The 25,180-nt window shown below is 45.0% G+C and overlaps 1 protein-coding gene across 1 annotated transcript in view; it reads left to right on the plus strand.

Moving 5' to 3' along the window:
- LOC124553325 (serine/threonine-protein phosphatase 6 regulatory ankyrin repeat subunit C-like) overlaps positions 1–25,180 on the plus strand; it is a 61,922-nt gene that overhangs the window by 33,245 nt on the left and 3,497 nt on the right. The window contains exons 4-5 of the mRNA XM_047127203.1: positions 293–854; positions 5,424–5,573. Coding sequence (XP_046983159.1) covers positions 293–854; positions 5,424–5,573 — 712 coding nt within the window. The remainder of the gene's footprint in view (positions 1–292; positions 855–5,423; positions 5,574–25,180) is intronic.

Raw genomic sequence — 25,180 nt, forward strand, 5'->3', positions numbered from 1 at the left:
CATTTAAAATAAAAAAAATGTTTACTTAGAGAAAATTCATATTTGACCGTGTACTATTCATTTTAGAGACGTATAGTCAACATGAAGACACTCATAATACCACCCAGATACGAACAAAATGGTGGTTTTCTACTGCGGGTAAAAATGACCCACATGGATTTACCAGGGGTATGGCGAAGTCTAGTTCATTTAGTGTTAGGAAGTGATGGTTGACGCAGATCCACTTGTGGCTCAAGCATGTTCTCACATGCTGTGCAAGGGGGAAGGTCTACTCAGTGACGCTGTGTTTCAGAATCGCCCACAGCAGGACAGGTCCAGGAGGGGAAAGAGGCTCCCACTGTGGACCTGGGCACCCTGCTGGACGCTGGAGACAGCGCCGTGGTGACTCTGGTGGCGGGCGACACCCGTCTGGCAGCGCACAGGGCCGTCCTGGCCGCCAGGAGTCCCGTGTTCGCCGCTGTTTTCAGCCACGGCACGCTGGAGGCCACAGTCCCAGACGTGGGGGGCCAGTTGCTGCGCCATCTCGTGGCCTACATGTATACCCTGCAGGCCCCGCAGCTGGCCAGAATGGCCCCCCAGCTGCTGGTCGCGGCTGATAAGTACGGCTTGTCAGGCCTGAAGGCACAGTGCGAGCAGCAGTTGGCCTCACAGCTGTCTGTTGAGACTGCGGTGGCCACAGCTGTGCTCGCTATTCGGAACTCCTGTAGCAGCCTCAAGAAGGCCGCCGCCGCCTTCATAGAGACTCATATTTTACACGTGATGGCCACGAAGGGCTGGGCAGATGCGCTACATTGTCAGCCTGAAGATCTGATTGAAGTGCTCAAGCTGCTGTCTGAGCCAGCAGCAGAAACCAGGTAAGCACAAGCTACATGCCTACGTTGTCCAGTCCTGTGTAGTTCTGTTTGTGTGCGTGTATTTCCAGCCCCTGAGTATCTTTACGTGTATATGTGCTGCAAAATACACCATCACTGACAGACATTTTCTGATATCTCGCGATGCTTTCATTGATTTCTCATGTTAGATTAATGTTGTTGTTGTGGTCTTCAGTCCAAAGACTGGTTCGAAGGAGCTCTCCATGCTACTCCATCGTGTGCAGTACCTACTGCAACCAACATCCTTTTGAACCAGCTTAATATATTCATGTCTGGGTCTCCCTCTACAGTTTTTAACCCCCCCCCCCCCCCCACGCTGCCCTGCAATACTGAATTAGTGATCCCTTGATGCCTCAGAATATGTCCAACCAACGGATCCCTTCCTTTAGTCAAGTGCTACAAATTCCTCTTCTCCCCAATTCTATTCAATACATCCTCATTAGTTATGTGATCTACCAATCTAATCTCCAGCATTCTTCTGTAGCACCACATTTCGAAAGCTTCTATTCTCTTCTTGTCCAAACTATTTATCGTCCATGTTTCACTTCCATACATGGCTACACTCCATATAAATACTTTCAGAAAAGGGTTCCTGACGCTTGAACCTATACTCGATGTTAACAAATATCTCGTCTTCAGAAACGCTATCCTTGCCACTGCTGGTCTACATTTTATATCCCCTCTACTTCGACTATCTTCAGTTACTTTGCTCCCCAAATAGCAAAACTCATCATCTACTTTAAGTTTGTCATTTCCTAATCTAATTCCCTCAGCATCACCTGATTTAATTCAACTAAATTCCATTATCCGCCTTTTGTTTTTGTTGATGTCCGTCTTATATCCTCCTTTCAAGACACTGTCCATTTCTTTCGCCGGCCGAAGTGGCCGTGCGGTTAAAGGCGCTGCAGTCTGGAACCGCAAGACCGCTACGGTCGCAGGTTCGAATCCTGCCTCGGGCATGGATGTTTGTGATGTCCTTGGGTTAGTTAGGTTTGACTAGTTCTAAGTTCTAGGGGACTAATGACCTCGGCAGTTGAGTCCCATAGTGCTCAGAGCCATTTGAACCATTTTTCCATTTCTTTCAACTGCTCTTCCAGGTCCTTTGCTGTCTGTGACAGAATTGCAATGTTGTCGCCAAACCTCAGAGTCTTTATTTCATCTCCATGGATTTTAATTCCTACTCCTAATTTTTCTTTTTTTCCCTTTACTGCTTGCTCAATATATAGATTGAATAACATCAGGGATAGGCTACAGCTCTGTCTCAGTCCCTTCCCAAACACTGCTTCCCTGTCATGCCTGTCAATTGTTATAGCTGCCATCTGGTTTCTGTGCTAATTGTAAATAGCCTTTCGCTCCCTGTATTTGACCCCTGCCACCTTCAAAATTAGAAAAAGAGTATTCCTCTCAACATTCTCAAAAGCTTTCTCTATGTCCCCAAATCTTACAAACGTAGGTTTACCTACCGTTGATCTATCTTATAAGTCGTAGGGTCAGTATTGCCTCACGTCTTGCAACATTTCTATTGAATCCAAACTGGTCTTCCCGTGCTCGCTTTCTGCCATTTCCATTTGTCTGTAAAGAATTCGTGTTTAATATTATGCAGCCTTGACTTGTTAAACTGTAATATACACACCTGTTAGATTTAAAGAAGTACTAGATCCAACTGGGTTTATTACTGGATAGGTTAGCTTAAAAAAATCATCTTAGAACTAAATTATTCGTTGATTTATAAGTGGTTTTAACATTATTTGCGGTCATTACTTGTACTGAACTGCATATGTGGAACAGCCTTATAGGTTCTGGTGTAAAGTATCTGAATAAGTGGTAAATTTGCTGTGAAGGCGGCAGGAGCCATATCAGTGGTGGACACAGTGATGTGCTGCTCACAGCAGATGTACCGTGGACACAAGATGTGTAGTGCGAGCAGCCAGGGCAGCGAGCCTACAGGCTTTATTCTGTTTGCTGTGCAATTCACCATAAATCTCTTTACTCAGTATTACATATATTGTTCTCGGCTGTCTCTGCTGGTGTTCACAATGAGATACTTACAAGTGACATATGCTGCATAAAGGAAAGATGGCGTTGATCAACAAGCGTGTAGTCCGACATTAACACCAGGAACTCTGCAGCGCAGTTCAAAGAGATCAGAAAAGAATTTAAAACTTTCCATCTCTGATGTTGTCATGACATAAATATTAAACCTTGGAAAAAATAGGTGCTGTACAGAAAACGGTCAGACTGATCGCTATTTCCACATTACTACTGCAGCTTGATTTCTATGTTTCTCCTTCACTTTCTATGTTCATTTCTGAAATATACCTACGGTTACAGAACAAACTTTGTTTATTCTCCCCAAGTAGTACAGTGTTATAAGATACACGTCTTAAGATGTGTGCTAGAATCCAAGAAGAAGGGTGCGGTGCTGAATCGAATCATGAAGAAGACTTCCGTTGCAGGACGTGACACAAGTACGTCTGCAGGAAGCTGTAGGTACTTACTCCTCAAACAGCCTGCGGCCACTTCAGGAGACAACAGACCAGTCTCTACAACTCAGAAAGATCCACAAAATGCGCAGATCCACACAACGCTTCCCATTTCCTTTCGCATTTTGTTCAGTTGTTCCAAAGGATATATGCTGTAATTTGGACATTCCCAATCTCTAGCACATTAGGAGAGGTGGTTTTATTAGTCAAAACGCTGTATGTGCTTCTTGGTGGAACATCTGTCAGTTGTCTAGCAACCTGCCGGCCTTGCTTGTACTTCTCTATGCTGTTTATAAAGGCTGCCCAAAGAACTTCACAGTGTTAGGACCTTCCCTAGCCCATACATTGCAGTTACAGATACATCTCCCACAATATGAGTATTCATAAGACCTTTTGTCTCATTATCATTTTTAAATGCTATATCACTTAACAAATGCACCATTAAATCCTAATGCCCAATAGTTTTCAATTTTATATATATATATATATATATATATATATATATATATATATATATATATATATATATATATAAATGTGTGTGTGTGTGTGTGTGTGTGTGTTCAGAAATTACCTTTAGAGACTTATATGATTTGTAGAGGGGAGTGAGAACTGGAATCCATGTCCAGAAACATACCGTTTCCCTCCTACGACGGTCTCAGTGTAGATGTTTACCTCATCCACTTCTGCTTGAGCAGCTGAGTTGAGTGTGATGCAGTACAGTTATTAGATAACAATTCGAAAGAAACACAGCGAAAGATCCCTTTATCAGCTAAGCCTCTTGTTTGTATTATCACTTAAATATTGTGTGTTCACATTACCTCAAAACAAAAAATCAACCTAGCATACTGTACATGCAGAAGGTAATGTTTAAGTTTTAATGAAAACAAATGTGCGGAACTGATAAATGGATGCTTCGTAATGTTTACTTTCGGACTGTTACCTAATAACTGTACTACATCATGCCTAATTCAATTCTTGAAGCAGAATTGCATGATTTAAACATGTGAACTCAAACTGTCGTAGAATGCATACAGTACGTTTCCAGACGGGGTTCCTGTACAAAATATTACGTACTCTCTCCCCTTTAAAAGTCCTAGTAGTTTGTAAAGAGAATTTCCGATGTATGCTTCCATCACTGATAGAGTTTCCACTTATCAATCTGTATTTTCTCCTCACTTGTAGCAACCACAGTTTACTTTAGTCACATGTAATGACTAATAATGATTTAATGCGTCTTTACACAACATTACATTGTCTCCTGTGTTATGTAACCCATGTCTCCTTAATTTAAATCCAACTCTTTCCTTCGTTCTACAGCAAATCTCCTTATCACAGTCTCATAGAACTGTATATATAGAATATAAGAATTAAACAGAATTTCTATTTTCATTCGAATAACAACTTCCGAATACATATCTTGCATAAGTGTATGTATAGAGCACTTTGCCTTTTTTTATCTTAATGCTCAATGTTCGCTAGTTTATTGAGAATGCTCGTTGGCCAATGTGAAACAAATATATTTACTTGCCTATTTTGGTGACAGTTAAACGTATTAAGGGAATAGCTGCTCAGTATCACACATTCTGTAACCCTTGCTTCTCTAAATTTCCTTTGGTGCACAGTTCAGAATCTACTCTTCTGTAGTTTACCAACTGTGCATCCTACAGCCAAGTCCCTAACAGCTGCCGATACTATCTGATGATAATGGTACAAGTTGTACATGTAAAGATTATTTCCATTTTTATTTCTGTGGGGATGTTGATTTTATGTATTTAAACTACGCTGATGACTAGTTGTCATATCAGTTCTACCTAAATGTTGACCATAGCATGTATCTTTTATTTGTACTTTAATTTATTCAGCCTGTTGTTTGCTAAGCGATGCTACTAGTGTGGGGGCTAAACCGATTAGCACAGGGGTAAGTGTCTCAGAGGACCCACTACTGATGCTGGAAGTGTGTGTTCTATTAGTTGTGTCTGGACAAATTCTCAGCAGCATTGTCTGCAGTGGGCTGCCCTCTGTCCTCCGTGTGTACAGAGTGACCACACCCTGTGTCTCTGCACAGCACTCCAGCCACTGGAGACAGCGAGGTCACCCCCACCAGTCAGCTGCACACTGGCCACAAAAACTGCAGCAGGGCTCCTGTTCGAGCTGCAAAGCACACAGCTACCTGCCCCACTCCCACATTTGATGATGCTTACGTCTCTTTCCTGAGGTGAGTACTGTCGCTATACATGCACGATTTCCACATTCACTATACCACTTATGAGGGCGTTAGCCAAGTGATCTTATCCAAACACAGAATTTCACGTTATTGTATTTTTCGATAAAATAGAAGTTATAATTGTCAAGAAACGGAATTTTATTTGTTAATTTTTGATTTTTGTGTAAGCATGTATCATAGTGTTTCTCGAGATATTTTTGTGGGAACAGAGTGTGAATTACAACCAATTCAGACCACAATTGGTCCACTCATGCAGTTATTTGACAAAGGTACCATAAACAACTTTTACTCTACAAATTTAGTGAATGAATAGGTGTGTCGGGTGAAAGCTATCATTTCAGTGGTGGTTTCCCATCTCCTAAAGTAAATTTGTATCAAATTGGTGTTACAGCTACATCTATGCATTGTAACTAAAATATTACTTTAATGCGAATAAATAATTATGTACAAGTTCGTTATGGTCGTCAAAAGGAAATGATGATAGGTCATTATGAAGGAAAAGATGTAAAAATAATATCCATCAGGAGAATAAGGTTATGGAATGTTGTAGAGTGAAGTTTAATTTTTATGTGATTTCCTGCACTTTTTCTTCAAATTAGTTTTTGACGTTTCAGTATTTAGTAAAAGCTGAAAACTTGCGCCGTACTGGGTGTACAATACTTGTACATTTGGAACAAGCGGCCTTAACTAGTAGGTCATCCTATCAAACGACCTCACTTGGCTCAAACTTTCAGCTGTCAGTTTTATTTCCATGTTTGTTTTGCAGACACTCTAATTACGTTTCACGGGATGAGCCGGAATAGCACCATTGAATGAATTGCGTCTGTAAGAGACGGAGGTTCAGTCTGCCACGAGAGCTGAATATGAGGTCGTCTAGCAGTAGTTGTTGGAAATCATTTGTTGGAACATCAGCCTCAACGAAACTGGGAGTCACACGTGCATCATGTTGCGAGGCAGCCTAGTAGTAAAGGCGACTGCTTGTGATGAGCGAGAAATATGTATTCGACATCCTGTATGGGACAAATTTTCGGTGGTCACTACATAATGGTCAAGATGGCTGGTCATGTTAATCAGGCAATCCTCCTGCACGTGTGGTCAGGTCGAGTCGTGTGTAGTGGCGTACGACGTCTTCTGTAAACAAATCCCTGCAATTGACAGTGTGTCACAGGTGTTGTGGGTACAGATCTTGACTCAGCATGGGGAAATTTCTGCGTAAATGGATCCTGATATCGACTTATAATTATGCAAATCGATTATCGATGGTAGCAGATAATGGTAGATGACTTTACGAAAAACTGTGAGTGCACATTGCATTACATTTGTTGCATATTTAAAGACCTGCTACCTGACATTTTAAAAAGCATGTCGTGCATTGTGCAATTTTACATATAATACGGCATTGTTCTACATCACTAGTAAAATTAGTTTTGAGCTATAAAAGGAGGGTAATAACAATGAATTACAAAGTAAATTAAATTAGTTGTAGGAAATAGAGTATTAATAAATGATAGTAATTAGAACAGAAAATAGAAACATGGGAAAGGATTGATCTCCAAATATTATTTTACTGTTAAAACAAAATATAACATATAAATTATGATTTGTGTGGTTGCCATTCCATGTGGGAGGGCCTTGGCAGAAACCTTACTAAATGAAATACGTCACAAGTGATTGCGAGTGTATTTGTTTATACTGTCTATGGAGTAGTGACACTAATTAGATCTTATCTAGGGCATACTATTGCACTATTTGTGTTGCCATGGCTAGATGTAGTTACCCATATACATGTCGTATGTGTGCTGTTATCTTGTATGTCTCTGAGCATGATGTTCTTATCTTCAAGCAATGTCATAGGCTAGAGTGGAACCACAGTACCTAAAGATTCGCCTCATCATATAGCATATTCCTTAGATGTAATGAGTGTCTCAGTTCTTCAATTAGTCGTTTTCCTTCCCATTTTTAACTGTTGCATTGAAAATGCATATCAGGTAAATGAAAAAAATCACATGCGATGCCTCCTTTCTTATAGTTATCTTTTTTTGTCTGTTTTAGGTATTGAACCTCTTATAATATGAGTCTTTGTCTGATGTTATTGCTGTGCTTGTGTCATTTTCTGTTCCCGCATCTACGTCAATGTCTGTGGTGTGTCTGAGTTTGTGTCCTCCCAAGGATCGTGTTGTTGTGGTTGTTATGTGCTTGTCTGAGATCTGCCTTATGAGTTTCCTCGTCTTTAGATTTCGTGCAGTATTCTTGAAACATTAACAGTTGCGTTGCTTAGAGCACACTATTTGTCTGGGTCTCGTAGCATTTCTTTGATGTCGTTATGCTCTGTTACAGACCTTATATGTGTGAGGGTGTTGAATGTAATGTCACATGTTCAGGAGACCCATATGCCACACATGTGCGTGTAGTACTCTAGCTAAGGCCCACTCTGTTCAAGCGCAGTCGCAATGTGAACAACGGCACGGCTTGGATCCGTATGCTTCTGATGAAGCTGTACCTGTAAATTGTGGAAGAAGGAAAAAACACGATGGCCTTTGTCGGTCATCTCCCAGTCCATTTTTCAGGTCTCAAGGTGGCTGTTATTTAATTGACTCATGTCTACAATGTTTTCTCCTGTTATTCGTGGAATGTTGTAGTGTGTACCCCTCTTGACCCAGGACACCACCGCTCTGTGGTAGATAACGACGTCAATGCGGCAAGACCCCAGAACCACACACAAGGCTTCTACTGACGTGGTGCCAAAAGCACGCAGCATTCTGAGTAGCATGCTCCTCTGTCCTAGCCTCACTGTTCTTCCATAGGCCACTGGACACAGGCAGTGTGTTTATGCACCTGCTGCGAAGCATAGTAAGGCTCCCAAGAGAGCTGTGTCATATGTTTGTAGTGAATGCACAGGACCATATAGTGATTTCATTGCTAATGCACTTACTATTAAAGTCAAAGACTATGTATTTTGCACGTGAACAATGCGTATACATGCCCTCAATTAGCAACAATGACAGTATTCAATATGCTTTCTTAATATAATTAAGGCGTAATAAAATAAGCTATTGTGTGACATACGAATTTCTTTATTATTCAAGGGGATGTATGGGAGCGAAAGAAGAATTGTAAAGTTTATATTTTGGTACAAAGTCCATACGTGAATTTAAGGAAACACAACGCCTGCTCCACAGAGATTCCAGTACTTCGTGCTTTGGTGAACCAGGACAATCAGCCATGGGCATGCATAAACTGTAGATTCAATTTACATTTAAAAGCCTCGTACGCCATAGGTGGACAATACAATTCACACACAGTGATACATAAACATGGAAGACAGAACACTTATTCTGAAGTTATATCACGAACTGGTAACTGACAAGCATTTGCCAAATGTCGTGCATAAAAGTAATGCAGGTGATGTAACACAAGAAGAGGTGCATGCTAACAGCCAACGAGAAGAAAGTATACAAAAAAATTATTAAAGAGACAGACCACAGCGGGAATCTGTAGAAATGCCTAGTACCTCTCTGCTTGAGGTGACAAGCAAACATGCACACCGCAAAACATACGACATCGTTAAGCACAGTGTACATACTGTCGAGGAAAAAGTTTAAAATATATTGTATGTAGTATATTAAAAATTAGTGAATCTCAGTAAAGTACGTGACAGAAAAGGAATTATACCAATTTATAGAGTTACGAAAACCTGAGGGACGCAATCCTAATAAAATATCAAAAAGCGATGGGGGAACTACTGGAGAAGGAAATAAATGTTAGAACAGAACACAAAACAAACTACGACAGTATTTAAAAGACTGGTCGAGAATTGTGTTAGTAAGGATAACAAGAAGAGAGCAGAACGTGTGTCGAGAAAGACTTTTGTTATGCATGGTTCCAATAAGCACATCGATGTACAGGTAGAAGAAAGTTAAGACCTTCCTCGCTGACGGCTGTGCGAACGCGTAAAACACCTTACATAAAAGATCACAAGTTATGAAAGACTAAGTGCCTACGAACGATAACCTCAGAAACGGAGAGGCTTCGAACGTGCCAGAGTCGTCGGCATCTAGAGAAAGTGGCTGGAGACCAGTGAATCCACGAGCAGACAGTGATGTGTTGAGCGCCCACATCTCATCTCAGAACACTGAGGTCAGAGTTTTGTACAGCAGGGCAGGTGGTGGTCTGGCGGCACAGTAGAATTCTGGTGCCGGCACAAGTGGTTCACAGCAAGAACCTGGCACACGTTGTTGAATGTGAATATGCATACTGCATGATCTGATACAAGTTTGCATGTGGATAGATTAAATCATCATTGTTGGATCTTGCCCACTCGTATCGTATAGGGTGCCTAATGGATGCTGCGTTCTCAGAATTCTACACAATAACTTAAGCATAAAACGTTAGTAGTTTTATTCCTATAAAGAAGATTGACAATACTTAACTTTAATGTAAAAAGGCGTCACAAGCGATGGGCGACATGCAATATAAACTAGTCTAGTGCAATATGCAATGTTCAGGCAAGTCTGTCTCTCAGTTTGTTGATCACAAATATCAGTTCTCGTAGCACTCTCTGCTACGCCATGCTAATGCTGTCCACTAATGTCTGGCCGCGGCTGGCAGGAGCGTCGCCTATATTCATTTCTTGCAGGTGTCAATCCAGTCATGGTGTGGTCCTAATCAGTGCACCATTGGCCCATGTCGTTTCACTGCCTTCTCTTGTCTTGCGTTCTTCGTCTTCGTTAAAGGGGTCTTGTATTAAGTGCGACCATGGTGGGGGATGCATGAGTGTAGGCGCAACGACGGGCCGAAAGCTGTGGCTGCAGGGGACATCAAGATTCCAGCCGTACCCCGCCATCCGGCCTGTGCTCTGGCAAAAATGGCCCCCCTGGATACCACCAGAAGGGTATGCGTCCACCTCCTGGTGTAGAACATGTAGAAGGCGGCGACTGCTGTGTTGTGGGCGGATCCAGCTCTATAGGTGGGACGAGAGGGGACGGAGGAGGCGAAGGCTCCACCTCAATGGGGTCGTCCTGCAGTGTCTTGATGTGCTGTGGCCACTTTGCTATCTGGACCCGTGAATCAGGGGGAAGAGACACTCAAAAATCGTTGTGTACAGGACAGTGGCGAAGTTGATTTTGATGGCGGCACTGCAAAGCATCTGGAACTTAAAAAAGATACATGCAAGCGCCAAGTCGATGGACCATCCCATCCTTGTCGCCCACTGTTGGGTCTTGCCCATTCGCGTCGTATAGGTTGCTGCCTTCTCGGAATTCTATATAACAATTCAAGTTAATAACTTTAATAGTTTCACTTCGTTAAAGCAGATTGACAATGCATAATTTTAATGTACAAAGGTGTCCCAAACGATGAGGGACATGCGATATAAATCAGGATCTTGTGTAACATGCAGTGTTCAGGCAAGTCTGTCACAAAATTTGTGGATCACAACTATCAGTTCTCGTAGCACTCTGTGCTATGCCATGCTAATTCTGTCCACAAATGTCCAGGCGAGGCTGTCAGGAGCGGCGCTTATATACACTTCTTGCAGGTATGATGCGGCCCTAATCAGTGCACCATTGGCCCATGTCGTTTCACTGCCTTCTCTGGTCTTGCGTTCTTTTTCTTCGTTCTGGCGCTCGTGGTTATGCCAGAACCGTCACTACCACTGTAGTGGCAGCAGGCTCATCGAGACTGGACAGTGGATCACTGGAAACGTATGTTCTAGTAGGATGAATCATGTTCTTTTGGTTACATTATGCTGATGGCCATGTCCAGACATGCCATCGTCCAGGTGGACAGTTACCCAAAAGATGCACAGGTCCATATATGCTGCACAGTGAGAGCCGGAGTATGTGGTGGGTGCTATCACCTGGGCTTACATGACATCTGTCACCGATGCCACCATGACAGCTGAGGATTACCTGTACACTAATGCAGATAACCTGTACATTTTCATGCTTTATGTCTTCCTCAACGACTATGACCCTGTCACGAAGACAGGATTGTGGTACAGTGACTGGAGGAGAATGATACTGAACACCTCTTGTCTCGTCCACATAATTTGCAGCGTGTGAACCTGATGGAACACATCTAGCTCGCTATCAGACGTCACCTCCACGAATACAAAGCAGTAGTCCATAATTTTCGAGAGCACGGTGTTGTGTAAATGTAGAGATAACACACACATAAATTTAATCAGAATTATGCACAGGAAGGCTAAATAAGGGTGACAGTTACACTGAATCTGATTCTTTGGCATTACACATTGCACACTACAAGCAAAGCAAAGTAGGTGCCAACAGAACAGTTAGTGGCCGAGGACGGAACGCAACAGCAGGCATAGTAAGGAATTACACAACATGTCCCCACTGTCCTCTTTCATCCCCCCTCACCATAGAGGATTTCTCTGCATCTACTATCCAGCATGGTAGCCATCCATCTTGGGCAGCTGTCAGGTACCCTCTTGGTCCTAGCCCCCTAACAACACAGGGATCGCACTGCTGATGTCTGAGCTGCAAACTCCCCTCATTTGCCAAGCAGTACATGCCCATCTTCTTGGGGAATCAGGACTCCTGGTCACAGCCATCATACCAGGTGGCCTTTGCTGTGGCTGGGTGGCGCCTGTGGAGAGACCCTCTGATCAGAGTGCGTGGCGTCAGGGCGCACGACCTACAATAAACTGCACCAAGTCATCTCTTGTTGGTGACTGGCGCCAGCAATCTCTAAGAAGGGCAGGGTAAACTACAATGTTGACAGATATGATCCTGAATTGTTCTCCTCCGTAGTTACACCATGAGAGGAAGAAAGGAGTATGGAAAAGAGAGAACATTGTTCGCCAAGTTATTTAGTCTGCAGCAGAATAGATGAGCACTGCTTTCTGGCTATAAAGCCTCTATTTTCTTTATCAAGAACCTGGAGGACGAGTTTGACGAAGTGGCTGTATTATCGAAAATGAGAAATGCGGCAGTCCTAAATTAGACAGTATCCTGAGCCCAGCCCTGGGCGTTGCTCGCCTGTGACCTGCTCAGTCATATTCCTCTTCCTGTCATCCCCCATCAACATGGTCCCCCACAACATGGTCGAGGGGATTATTTTCCACCAGGACCTTCTCTTGCAATCTGACGACAAGCACCACACCAATTTAGAACAGTGGGGTGTTCACTTCATTCGGCATATCTATACGGGACTGAAAAGCAATAGGGTTGCTACTGGTGCCTACATCTTGCCCTTTGAGGTTGGTTCATTTCCCAAAATATCAAGGTGATGGTATATCGATATGATGTAAAACCATACGTCCTACCCCCTATATGGTGCTTGACTGCTGGTAATTTGGGCATATGTTTTCCCACAGCAATTCCAGCACCACATGTTGAGACTTGCAAACCGTTACAACATTCTCCTTTCAAGGCAACAATTTCTACCCGTAATGAAATGGCAAACTTTTGCATGGTAAGAAAACACACTCATAACCAATAACTGTATAAAACACGTAAGCACGTTGAGTAAAAGCCTTAAAAGGTACTGAATAGAAAAAACACACAACAGTTCTTGCTGGCTATAAACAATATAAAATAATCCACTACGGCATACATTAACAACCTTGCTTGATTATAGCCATATATACATAAACACAAATTTACGTAAGTTAGAGCTTCCAGATGAGCAGGAATTCCTTATGCAATTGACTAGTTCTTACTACGAGGAAAAAGGAATTTTTTCTTCTTTCTTGGAGTACCTTTTACATGTGAGTCTAGTAATACCAGTTATGGTAGGCGAGAGAATGGATCACTCTTAGTGCCTTGCATTTTAAACAGTACAACCATTGGTGCCTTAGACTTTCACAGACATAGCAGAGGCTAACAGTCGAATAAACCCGTAGGTGGCCGGCCGCGGTGGCCGAGCGGTTCTAGCCGCTTCAGTCCAGAACCGCGCGACTGCTACAGTCGCAGGTTTGAATCCTGCCTCGGGCATGGATGTGTGATGTCCTTAGGTTAGTTAGGTTTAAGTAGTTATATGTTCTAGGGGCCTGATGACCTCAGATGTTAAGTCTCATAGTGCTCAGAGCCATTTGAACCAAACCCGTAGGTAAGCTGGGAGAGGAAAGAAGCAATCCGAACCACAGATTTACTCTGACTCGCCCCCCTTCGGTCCTCAAAAGGGGACAAACGGACCTCCCTTTCTAATATTACCACCTTCCCGCAGGTGGGCAGACGAGAATGAATGGCGGGAAACCCCCAAAATATACGGTTGATATAATTAACATGAATAAGTACATTGAATTCCATTAAACTTCAGAAAATCTGTAACAATCAATACTCAACTTCTGGTGCGTTACGACTCCCAGGCTGAACCAACGCAACACCTCTGCCGAGCCGCCCGCTGCCAGGCATTTCAACGGACGCAGGAAGGCGCGCCGATTTTCAGAACCTCCTCGCCGGTCGACAGCATACGGCCGAACTGCAAATTAGGCCCCTCGCAGACCCACGCTCAGGAAGACTCCTTTCGCGACGAGCAGTTAATGCCGCATACCATGGAGCCGCTGTTCGCGTCGCTTACGCTGATGCCGCGGTCTGCGCGATGTCCCTCTGGCACCAGCAGAGAAGTCGCTTCTTCATGCCGCAACTGCAAACTCTCCACAAGAGCCCATACAGCCAAATCATAAACCCACGCGAACAGCCCACTTTTCCCCTTTCCCTCTAGAGGGAGACACCGAAGCCTTCAATTGCGACAACAGCACCACCGTCAGAGAAAGGAGGGCGACTGCTTCACGCTACGTGCTGTGGCGCGCTTTTCAAAGCTAACTTTACTATGGCTCACCAGTGGTCCCAACACCACCAGTCCCTAGCAGTTCCAGGTCTGAGGACGAGGTGGAGATCGTAGAATCCCTCAAGCTCCTAGATCTTGCTGACGCTTCAGATGCAACAGTCCTGGATACCAGCACTCATGGTGACACTGAGGCATAAACTGTCTCCTTGATCCCTTCATGCATTCCCAAATGACTGACTACCTATTGCTCCAGTGGAACTGCGGTGGTTTTTTGTCCCACCTCGCTGAATTATGACAACTTTTGAGCATTACATTTGCGTTTTGCATTGCTTTTCAGGAAACGTGGTTTCCTGTGATGTCGACCCCAGCCCTTTCTGCCTGACATGGGTACTACAAAAAATGTACTGACTGTGACAGACTGCAAGGTGGAGTCTGCATCTATCTATGTCTGTAGCGAACCTATGCCCTTTGAAACACTTTTAGGAGCTGTGAGGACAATGCAGGAAATTACCATCAGCAATACATATACCTCCCTCCAGACGATGAAGTTTTGCACCATGTATTAGCTGCCCTAATTTCTCAAGTCCCACCCCCACCCCCACTTTTCCTACTTCTGGGTGATTTTAATGCCCCTAACTTTGTTTGGGGTGGAATCAAGATTGCTGCTGTGGTAAGGTTTTCAGTTATCTACTAACTCAGCTCAGTTTTTGCCTCCTCATTACAGGTGCCCCCATTCACTTTAGTGTGGCATATGACACATACTGAGCCGTTGATCCCTTGGTTTGCAGTCCTGGTCTGCTCCTTTATATCCACTGGAGATCTCACGACGAATTGTGTGGTAGTGACCACTTTCCACTCTTTCTGTCCCTACCCCAGTATCGCCTGGACACTTGCCCATATGGGCTCTTACCAAGGCTGAATGGGATGCTTTCAAGTGCACTACAACTGTAGAATCTTCTTTTTATAGGACCACCATTACTACCATTGTTGCCCAAGCTGAATCTTGAATCTCTAGTTCCTCAGGTTGCCCCAGTGGAAGTCAGTGCCTTGGTGGTCACTCAAAATCGCTGTGGCCATTAGAGACTGTAGGTGGGCCCTTAAACATCATAAGCACCATGGATTTCTAGAGCACGTCATTGCCTTCAAACAGCATCGTGTCCAGGTATGTCAGCTCATTGAATGATGGTAGTATTGGGGACGATACAACTCCACCATTGGCACAAGAACCTCTCCTTCCCAGGTCTGGACCAAGTTCAGATGCCTTTACGGATATGAGACTCATGCAGGTATACATGGAATTTCGAGATGGAGCTGTATATGCCGATCCACACATAATTGGAGAATGTCTCGTGGATCATTATCTTCGCACCTCAGCATCTGAGAATTAAACAGTGGTGAAACGACAATTCCTATCTCGCGCTCCACACCAATCCGAGACATATGGTGCTCCCTTCAGTGAGTGGGAATTGCTCAGTGCCCTTGCCAAGTCTCCTGACTCAACCCCTGGGGCAGACAACATCAATTCCCAAAAGCTTAAACATCTGTCAGTGGATTATCAGTGCCACATCCTTCTCATCATCAACTGAATCCTGAGCGATGGCGACTCCCTATCGCAGTGCCAGGAGAGTATGATCATCCCAGTGCTAAAGCCTCGTAAGAACTTGCTAGATTTGGACTATTATCGTCCTATCAGCCTCACCAACTTTCTGGGCAAGCTGCTTGAATGTATGGTGAGCTGGCCGTTGCGTTGGCTCCTCAAGTCTCAGCGTCTTCTGGCTCCTTCCCAGGGCGGTTTTTGGCGAGTTCGCTCTACCACTGGCAACTTCCTCTACCCGGAGACTGCGATCTGAATGGTCTTTTCCCGGCGTCAGCACCTCATTTCCACCTTTTTTGGTCTGACGAAAGCCTACAATATCACTTGGCGACACCACATCCTCTCTACTCTGCATGAGTGGTGTTTTTGGGGCCCGCTCCCGATTTTTATACGGAACTTTTTGTCGCTACGCATTTCAGAGCTCGAGCTGGAGCCTCACACTGTCCGCCTCACATCCAAGAGAATGGGGTCCCACACGGCTCTGTCCTGAGCGTTCCGATCTATTTAATCATCGTTAATGGTCCTCAATATCTCCCCACCTATATGCTGATGATTTTTGTATTTCCCTTTGCTCCTCTTCTGTTGGTGTGGCTGAACGTCGACTGCTGGAAGTTATACAAAAGGTGCAGCAGTGGGTCCTCACTCACAGGTTTCAGTGTTCAGCTGCCAAGACTTGTCATGCCCTTCTGTTTTTGTTGTACTGCCATCTCCATCTGGTACTTTACCTTGATGACCAACTACTTAATGTAGTGGAGACATTCTGCTTTTTAGGACTGGTCTTTGATACTTGCTTAACTTGGCTTCCCCATCTTTGTCAGCTTAAGGAAATGTGCTGGCAACATGTTACTGTTATTCAGTGCCTGCACCGCAACGAATGGGGCGCTGATCGCCCTACACTGCTGCAGCTGTGCAAAGCACTTTGCAGTCCCTTCTTTCCTATGGATGCCTGGTGTGTGGTTCTGCTTTGCCCTCAGCATTCCAGCTGCTGGACTCTATACACCACTGTGCGACAGGAGCTTCCCAAACCAGCGTCCTTGTAAAGGCTGGTGTTCCTCCATTGCGAATTAGGTGACAGCAGTTGCTTGCAAATTATACTTCCCATATTCATTATTCGCCTTACCATTCAAATTATGATCTCCTTTCCCCAATATGGCTAACCATCCCTGACAAGCCGGCCGCGGTGGTCTAGCGGTTCTGGCGCTGCAGTCCGGAACCGCGGGACTGCTACGGTCGCAGGTTCGAATCCTGTCTCGGGCATGGGTGTGTGTGATGTCCTTAGGTTAGTTAGGTTTAAGTAGTTCTAAGTTCTAGGGGACTTATGACCTAGATGTTGAGTCCCATAGTGCTCAGAGCCATTTGAACCATCCCTGACAACAGCAGCGCACATTGGGGATGCCAATTTCAATTTGTGTTTGCTTCTTACTGATCTCGACACTTTCCTTCTATCACTTTTCTATGTACAAAATTGTTAAGGCTTTCGTGGCCACTTGTTGACAAACTGCCTATTGGCTTCTGTCTCGGGTTCTTCGGCCGACGTTCATCTAATGATTTTTCTGGAGTTTCGCCAGCACGAGTGGCTGGCATTGTCAAAGATTCACCCTCCATTGCCGGTGGTGAACTGGAGGCGAGCTCGCGGCCGCAGACTATATGTAAACACGGCGTAAAGACGATTTTCAAACCGACAAGGAAGTTCAAAGAGTGTCTTAGATCGGCGAAGGACAAAAGAGACCCACTTGCAATGTCGGGAATATACCGTATTCCACGCACATGCGGAAAAGTTTATGTCGGAATGACTGGACGATCAATTAACACCAGGATCAAAGAGCATAAGCGACATTGCAGGTTGGGGCAGGTGGAGAAATCGGCCGTGGCAGAGCATCCACTGAATGAGACCGACCACGTAATAAAATTCTCCGACACGCAAGTTCTGGCTGTAGAGAAGCACTATCACACGCGCTTGTTCAGAGTAGCTGTAGAAATACAAAAACACGCTAATAGTTTCAACAAGAAAGAGGAAAGCGTTAAGGTAAACGGATCCTGGCTGCCCATACTGCAGCGAACGACCGTCGCAGGTAGCAAGAGGAGAACCGCACCGGAAATGACCGCGGAGAAGCCCTCGGACGTTGGCGCGCCAGGTACATATAGTCTGCGGCCGCGAGCTCGGCCCCAGTTCACCACCGGCAATGGAGGGTGAAGCTTTGACAATGCCAACCACTCGTGCTGGCGAAACGTCAGAAAAATCATTAGATGAACGTCGGCCGAAGAACCCGAGACAGAAGCCAATAGGCAGTTTGTCAACAAGTGGCCACCAAAGCCTTAACAATTTTGTATTATGCCTCTACGGGGAGGAGATTTGCAGATTGTACCGACGCCTTGACCAACGACGGAAGAAGAAAGCGCGACTGATGTCCTCTCTCGCCTTTCTGTCACGGTGCCGAGATGAATGTGCTACACCGAAGTTCTTGAGATGCAAGCGCCTATTCACCACCGCCCAGGCACATCGTATCTACGACAGAATGGAACGAGCTTTTCTTCGTGAGCGAATACATACAACACGGAGAGACTTGGCAAGAACGGATCGGGAACTTCTGAACATTTTCTATCAACTAAGTAGCAGAATGCATCGAGACGACTGGGACAAGATCGACAGCATCACTCACAGGAGCATGCAGAACGAACTCGAGCGCTGCACCGAGCGGCAAAAGAAAAAGTTTGAAAGATGCCGGAAGCAGACCGACAAGACGATTCCCGACATGTCACACACAGTGGTCAACCTCACTGAACGACAATTGACCGAAGAGGAATTGTCTGTTCTTCAAAAAGGAGGGAATTTCGCTATCATCCCGAGAACTATACCTATGGAGGACATCATTGCCAACACCGAAGCAGCCATTCGGACCCTTCCTTGTGAAAGGGCAGAGGAAATACGCACTGTAACAGCCAGGATACTGCGCCGAGCAAAACCACCAGCTTGCAACATGAAGAAAGAAGAGGTACAAGCCATTAAAAATCTCAACGCCGACAAGTGTATATTGGTACTGCCTGCCGATAAGGGGAATGCGACCGTCATAATGAAGACCGAAAATTATGAGCAAAAGATCCGAGACCTGTTAGATCCGACGACGTACCGAAAACTAAGCGCAGATCCAACGCACCGTATCACTTGGAATACGAATCGATTAATCAAGGCGTCTTCTCTTCCGGCGGACATACAAAGAAACCTGCGCAACACAGAAGCCCTACAGCCTCGGCTGTATGGATTACCTAAGATCCATAAGAACAACGTTCCACTGAGACCGATCGTTAGCGCTCCTGGCTCACCAACGTATAAACTGGCGAAACACTTGGCCTCTCTGCTCCAGCCACACGTGGGGAAGACCGACACATACATTAAGGACTCAGGACATTTCATTGAGAAGCTGAAGAAACTGAAACTTGCGCCAAACGACATCCTGGTCAGTTTTGATGTTGTTTCGTTATTTACGAAAGTGCCACTCAGTGAAGCTCTGGAGCACATCGGTTCCATGTTCCCGCAAGACATCAAAAAGCTCTTCCATGCATGTCTCACCACGAGCTATTTCACGTGGAATGGCGATTTCTACGAACAGCTGGAAGGTGTCGCCATGGGTAGTCCTCTCAGTCCAGTGGTGGCCAACTTCTTCATGGAACAATTCGAAGCACAGGCACTGGACTCGGCGACTTGCAAACCTAAGGTGTGGTACAGGTACGTCGATGATACTTTCGTGGTGTGGAAACCACTCGGTGAATTCCTAAGACACTTGAACAGCCTCCATGCCAACATAACATTTACCATGGAAGTAGAAAAGGACAAGAAACTGCCATTTCTAGATGTGCTGGTCACAAGGGACGGCGAAAACCTGGGACACAGCGTGTATCGGAAACCGACACACACGGACCGATACCTGCTCAATCTGTCAAAACACCACCCGAGCCAGAGAAGAGGCATGATTAGTACGCTCGTAACGAGAACAGGACGAATATGTGAACCTCAACACCTCAAACGAGAAATGCAGCACCTGGAAACTGCTCTGCGGAGCAATGGGTACTCCACAAATTACATTAGCAGTGTAACAGAGCCAAACACTCGGCGAAGTAAGGAACCAGAAAAAGAAATGTCGGGCACGGCCTTTCTGCCATACATTCCCAGAGTGACGGACAGAATCGGCCGTATATTGCGCAAACATGGCGTAAAGACGATTTTCAAACCGACAAGGAAGATCAAAGAGTGTCTTAGATCGGCGAAGGAGAAAAGCGACCCACTTGCAATGTCGGGAATATACCGTATACCACGCACATGTGGAAAAGTTTATGTCGGAATGACTGGACGATCAATTAACACCAGGATTAAAGAGCATAAGCGACATTGCAGGTTGGGGCAGGTGGAGAAATCGACCATGGCAGAGCATGCACTGAATGAGACCGACCACGTAATAAAATTCGCCGACACGCAAGTTCCTGCTGTAGAGAAGCACTACCACACGCGCTTGTTTAGAGAAGCTGATAGTTTCAACAAGCAAGAGGAAAGCGTTAAGGTAAACGGATCCTGGCTGCCCGTACTGCAGCGAAAGGCCGTCGCAGGTAGCAAGAGGAGAACCGCACCGGAAATGACCGCGGAGAAGCCCTGGGACGTTGGCGCGCCAGGTACATACAGTCTGCGGCCGCGAGCTCGGCTCCAGTTCACCACCGGCAATGGAGGGTGAAGCTTTGACAATGCCAGCCACTCGTGCTGGCGAAACGTCAGAAAAATCACTTTTCTATCTGTTCACATTGTGGTCCATACCACAGCCACCGGTTCGTCTGGACCTATCGCAAAGCCCAAAAGGCTCAGTTCTACCTGTGGCCTCCACTGGCAGTTTTTCTCTATTGTTGGTGAGTTTCAGGACTCAGAAACAGTCTACACAGATGGCTCAATGGCTCTTGTTGGCTTCACTTATGCTCACGTTAGACATGCTGAACAGAGCTCCTAGCTGGATTGCGTCAGTGTTTTCACTGCACAGTTGGTAGCTATCTCGCACACTCTTCAGCATATCTATTCCTGCACAGGTGAGTCCTTCGTCATCTCTAGTGACTCTCTAAGTAGCGCACAAGCTCTCTATCAGTGCTTCCCTTACCACCCTTTGCTGTTAACTATCCAGCAGTCTCTTTGTGCCCTCGGCGACAGCGGACATTCGGTGACCTACATTAGGACCCCAGGACATGCTGGGATCCTGGGCAGTGAACTTGCTGGCAGGCTGACCAAACACGCTACCAGTAAACCAACTCTGGAAATCTTCGCACTGGAGACTGATCTCCAGTTGGTCTTATGCTGTAAAGTTTTCAGGATCTGGGATGCTTAATGACACACGGTCAGTACACCAAATAAACTATGTGTTGTCAAGGAGAATACAAATCTGTGATAATCATCCATGCAAGCCACTCGCAGGGAGTCTGTTGTCCTTTGCTAACCCCACATCAGCCGCACATGGCTGACACATAGACACCTCCTCCGTCGCTAGGACGTACCTCAGTGTTGCTGTAGGTCCCACTTGACTGTCGTCCTCATCTCACTGGACTGCCCTAGTTTAGTTGCTCTGCAGTGGACATTTAACCTTCCCATCACACTGTTAACGGTGTTGGGAGTCAATGTCTTAACAGTTGACATCGTTTTACGTTTTATTTGTGAGGGGAATTTTTATCACACAATCTAATGATGAGCATCTGGCTTTTTCTATCTTTATTTTAACTCTTCCTCACTCTTTCTTTGCTGTTTGTTAGTCTTGGTGTTCGTATTTTCCCTGTCCAAGTTCGTCTAGCCTTGTCTTTAAGGCTGGAGGTTTTAGTGTGTTGCAGAGTGGCTCGCTCATCCTTTATTCCTGTCGTGATCACCCAGTCCTGGCCATCTGCTATATTATTCTGATACCATCCACTGTTTTTCCTTTTAGTTTACGTTTTCCACTTTTGTTAGCCTTTTTTGTTTTCTTCTTCAGTGTGGTTTCGAGTCAGTCTTTCGCCTTTTACTTTCCCGAAATCGTTTTGGTAATGTTTTTAACCTGAGAGCTGTTTGAATGTTGGGTAATGGACAGATGACAGCGTAGTTTGATCCCTTTACTCACCACACCAACCAACCAATTAAAACTGCTCTCATAAAGAATCGAACTCAATGCAGTTTTCGTAGTACTATAGCTAGGAACATGTCAGATCTATTGCCAGAATGTACAGATATATTTTATATCAGACCTCAGCTTGTAAATCACATCCAGCGAGAATGATAGTTGGGTTTGACAATGCATATGACTGAGTGAAAAACAATTTTTAATATGACTGTGAGCAAAATGCGATTTAACGGATGAGTGACTAACATGATATACAGTGTTATAATTAACGAGGCATCCACAGTCATCGTTAGTCAGCATCTTATGACACCACTATACCCAGATTAGTATGGGATGGCTGCTGCCAGCAACATCACATGCTTCTGATTTTAAATCACATCTCGTAATATGACAAGGACTTCAGGTTTCCAAGATGAAGAAGATATGTAAGGAAAATGCTGATAAATCAGTTAGCAGTTCAACAGGAACTAAAATTTGCAGAAAACTGCACACGTTTGAACAGCGAGACCAGTAATTGACTACGAAACAGTTCCAGCTCATAAAACTAGCCTAAATATCATCTCCATAAATGCTTGCGGATCTTATGTATTTTCCCACAATTTACAATATGGTTTGAGTTAGTTAGGAACATAACCGTATGTCAGTGCTTCAAAGGCTAGACGGCTGTGACACAAAAATTACTTATAAGATACAAGTGGTAACTTTCATGAAGACTTATACCATTGGTAAAAGCATTTAGCAGTAGTATTTCAACTGTTCACAACATTTCCAAACAGAACACAGGCAGTGGTGTATTCCTTCATGTGTAATGACAGCACCTTCAAGACCATCTTTACTGTAACAATGCTACAGGACATGCAGATGTTGGATCTCAAGCCACGGAACTGAACGTCACGAAAGACAAGAAATTACTGCTATGTCCAAATGCATTCTCATTCCATATGAAGCATCTAGCAGATACACTTCGATCAATGTAGATCTAATAAATCACAAGCTAGATTCTGTTTCTGAGTATTAGTTGGACACAGTTTTTTTTTTCAGGGAATAATCTAAATAATCCCTTGCTGACCACAAAACTCAGAGCCAGCAGGTAGGAGGTAATTTGTGATAATGTTCCCATCACAGATAAATTATACAGCTTCCTATCCCTCCAAGTTTACTTTGCCTGCAATTCTGAATAGTAGGCAAACGATGAATGGAGCTGCATGATGGAAAAAACATGTTCACCAACAGAGCAACTTACAAACACACGGAATTCAAGTGCATTCCTAAACCGAAATATACTGATCACCAATGCACTAAATCACTATTTTCAAGAAAAGAAATCCTATTAACTGTCTCTCAAAGTGAAGGATTAAAAAATCTGTTGAAGTCCTTGTTCATGCTAAGCAGGAAATCTAACTTGCGGTCGTGATGTGAAACAAAATTTAAACTGTCACCAATGCACTAAATCACTATTTTCAAGAAAAGAAATCCTATTAACTGTCTCTCAAAGTGAAGGATTAAAAAATCTGTTGAAGTCCTTGTTCATGCTAAGCAGGAAATCTAACTTGCGGTCGTGATGTGAAACAAAATTTAAACTGTCACTAATGTTCATTACATTACTTTGCAAATTCAACTTTTCTGAGTGGTTTTCCAGGGTATCATTTCACTTCAGTGCATGTTCATTGTTTTCAGTGTGATTGGCTTCTTCTTTCTTAGTGCATTAGATTAATTTCAATTATTGCTTATGGCACATACTGTCTCTCAAATGGTTCAAATGGCTCTGAGCACTATGGGACTTAACTTCTAAGGTCATCAGTTCCCTAGAACTTAGAACTACATATACCGATCTAACCTAAGGACATCACACATATCCATGCCCATGGCAGGATTCGAACCTGCGAACGTAGCGGTCGCGCGGTTCCAGTCTGTAGCGCCTAGAACCGCTCGGCCACCCTGGCCGGGGGCCTCTCAAAACATCTTATTATAAGTGAATTACACTCCTGGAAATTGAAATAAGAACACCGTGAATTCATTGTCCCAGAAAGGGGAAACTTTATTGACACATTCCTGGGGTCAGATACATCACATGATCACACTGACAGAACCACAGGCACATAGGCACAGGCAACAGAGCATGCACAATGTCGGCACTAGTACAGTGTACATCCACCTTTCGCAGCAATGCAGGCTGCTATTCTCCCATGGAGACGATCGTAGAGATGCTGGATGTAGTCCTGTGGAACGGCTTGCCATGCCATTTCCACCTGGCGCCTCAATTGGACCAGCGTTCGTGCTGGACGTTAAGACCGCGTGAGACGACGCTTCATCCAGTCCCAAACATGCTCAATGGGGGACAGATCCGGAGATCTTGCTGGCCAGGGTAGTTGACTTACACCTTCTAGAGCACGTTGGGTGGCACGGGATACATGCGGACGTGCATTGTTCTGTTGGAACAGCAAGTTCCCTTGCCGGTCTAGGAATGGTAGAACGATGAGTTCGATGACGGTTTGGATGTACCGTGCACTATTCAGTGCCCTCTCGACGATCACCAGTGGTGTACGGCCAGTGTAGGAGATCGCTCCCCACACCATGATGCCGGGTGTTGGCCCTGTGTGCCTTGGTCGTATGCAGTCCTGATTGTGGCGCTCACCTGCACGGCGCCAAACACGCATACGACCATCATTGGCACCAAGGCAGAAGTGACTCTCATCGCTGAAGACGACACGTCTCCATTCGTCCCTCCATTCACGCCTGTCGCGACACCACTGGAGGCGGGCTGCACGATGTTGGGGCGTGAGCGGAAGACGGCCTAACGGTGTGCGGGACCATAGCCCAGCTTCATGGAGACGGTTGAAAATGGTCCTCGCCGATACCCCAGGAGCAACAGTGTCCCTAATTTGCTGGGAAGTGGCGGTGCGGTCCCCTACGGCACTGCGTAGGATCCTACGGTCTTGGCGTGCATCCGTGCGTTGCTGCGGTCCGGTCCCTGGTCGACGGGCACGTGCACCTTCCGCCGACCACTGGCGACAACATCGATGTACTGTGGAGACCTCACGCCCCACGTGTTGAGCAATTCGGCGGTACGTCCACCCGGCCTCCCGCATGCCCACTATACGCCCTCGCTCAAAGTCCGTCAACTGCATATACGGTTC

The sequence above is a fragment of the Schistocerca americana genome, chromosome 11 (assembly GCF_021461395.2).
Source record: "Schistocerca americana isolate TAMUIC-IGC-003095 chromosome 11, iqSchAmer2.1, whole genome shotgun sequence".
In the NCBI taxonomy this organism is placed as follows: domain Eukaryota; kingdom Metazoa; phylum Arthropoda; class Insecta; order Orthoptera; family Acrididae; genus Schistocerca; species Schistocerca americana.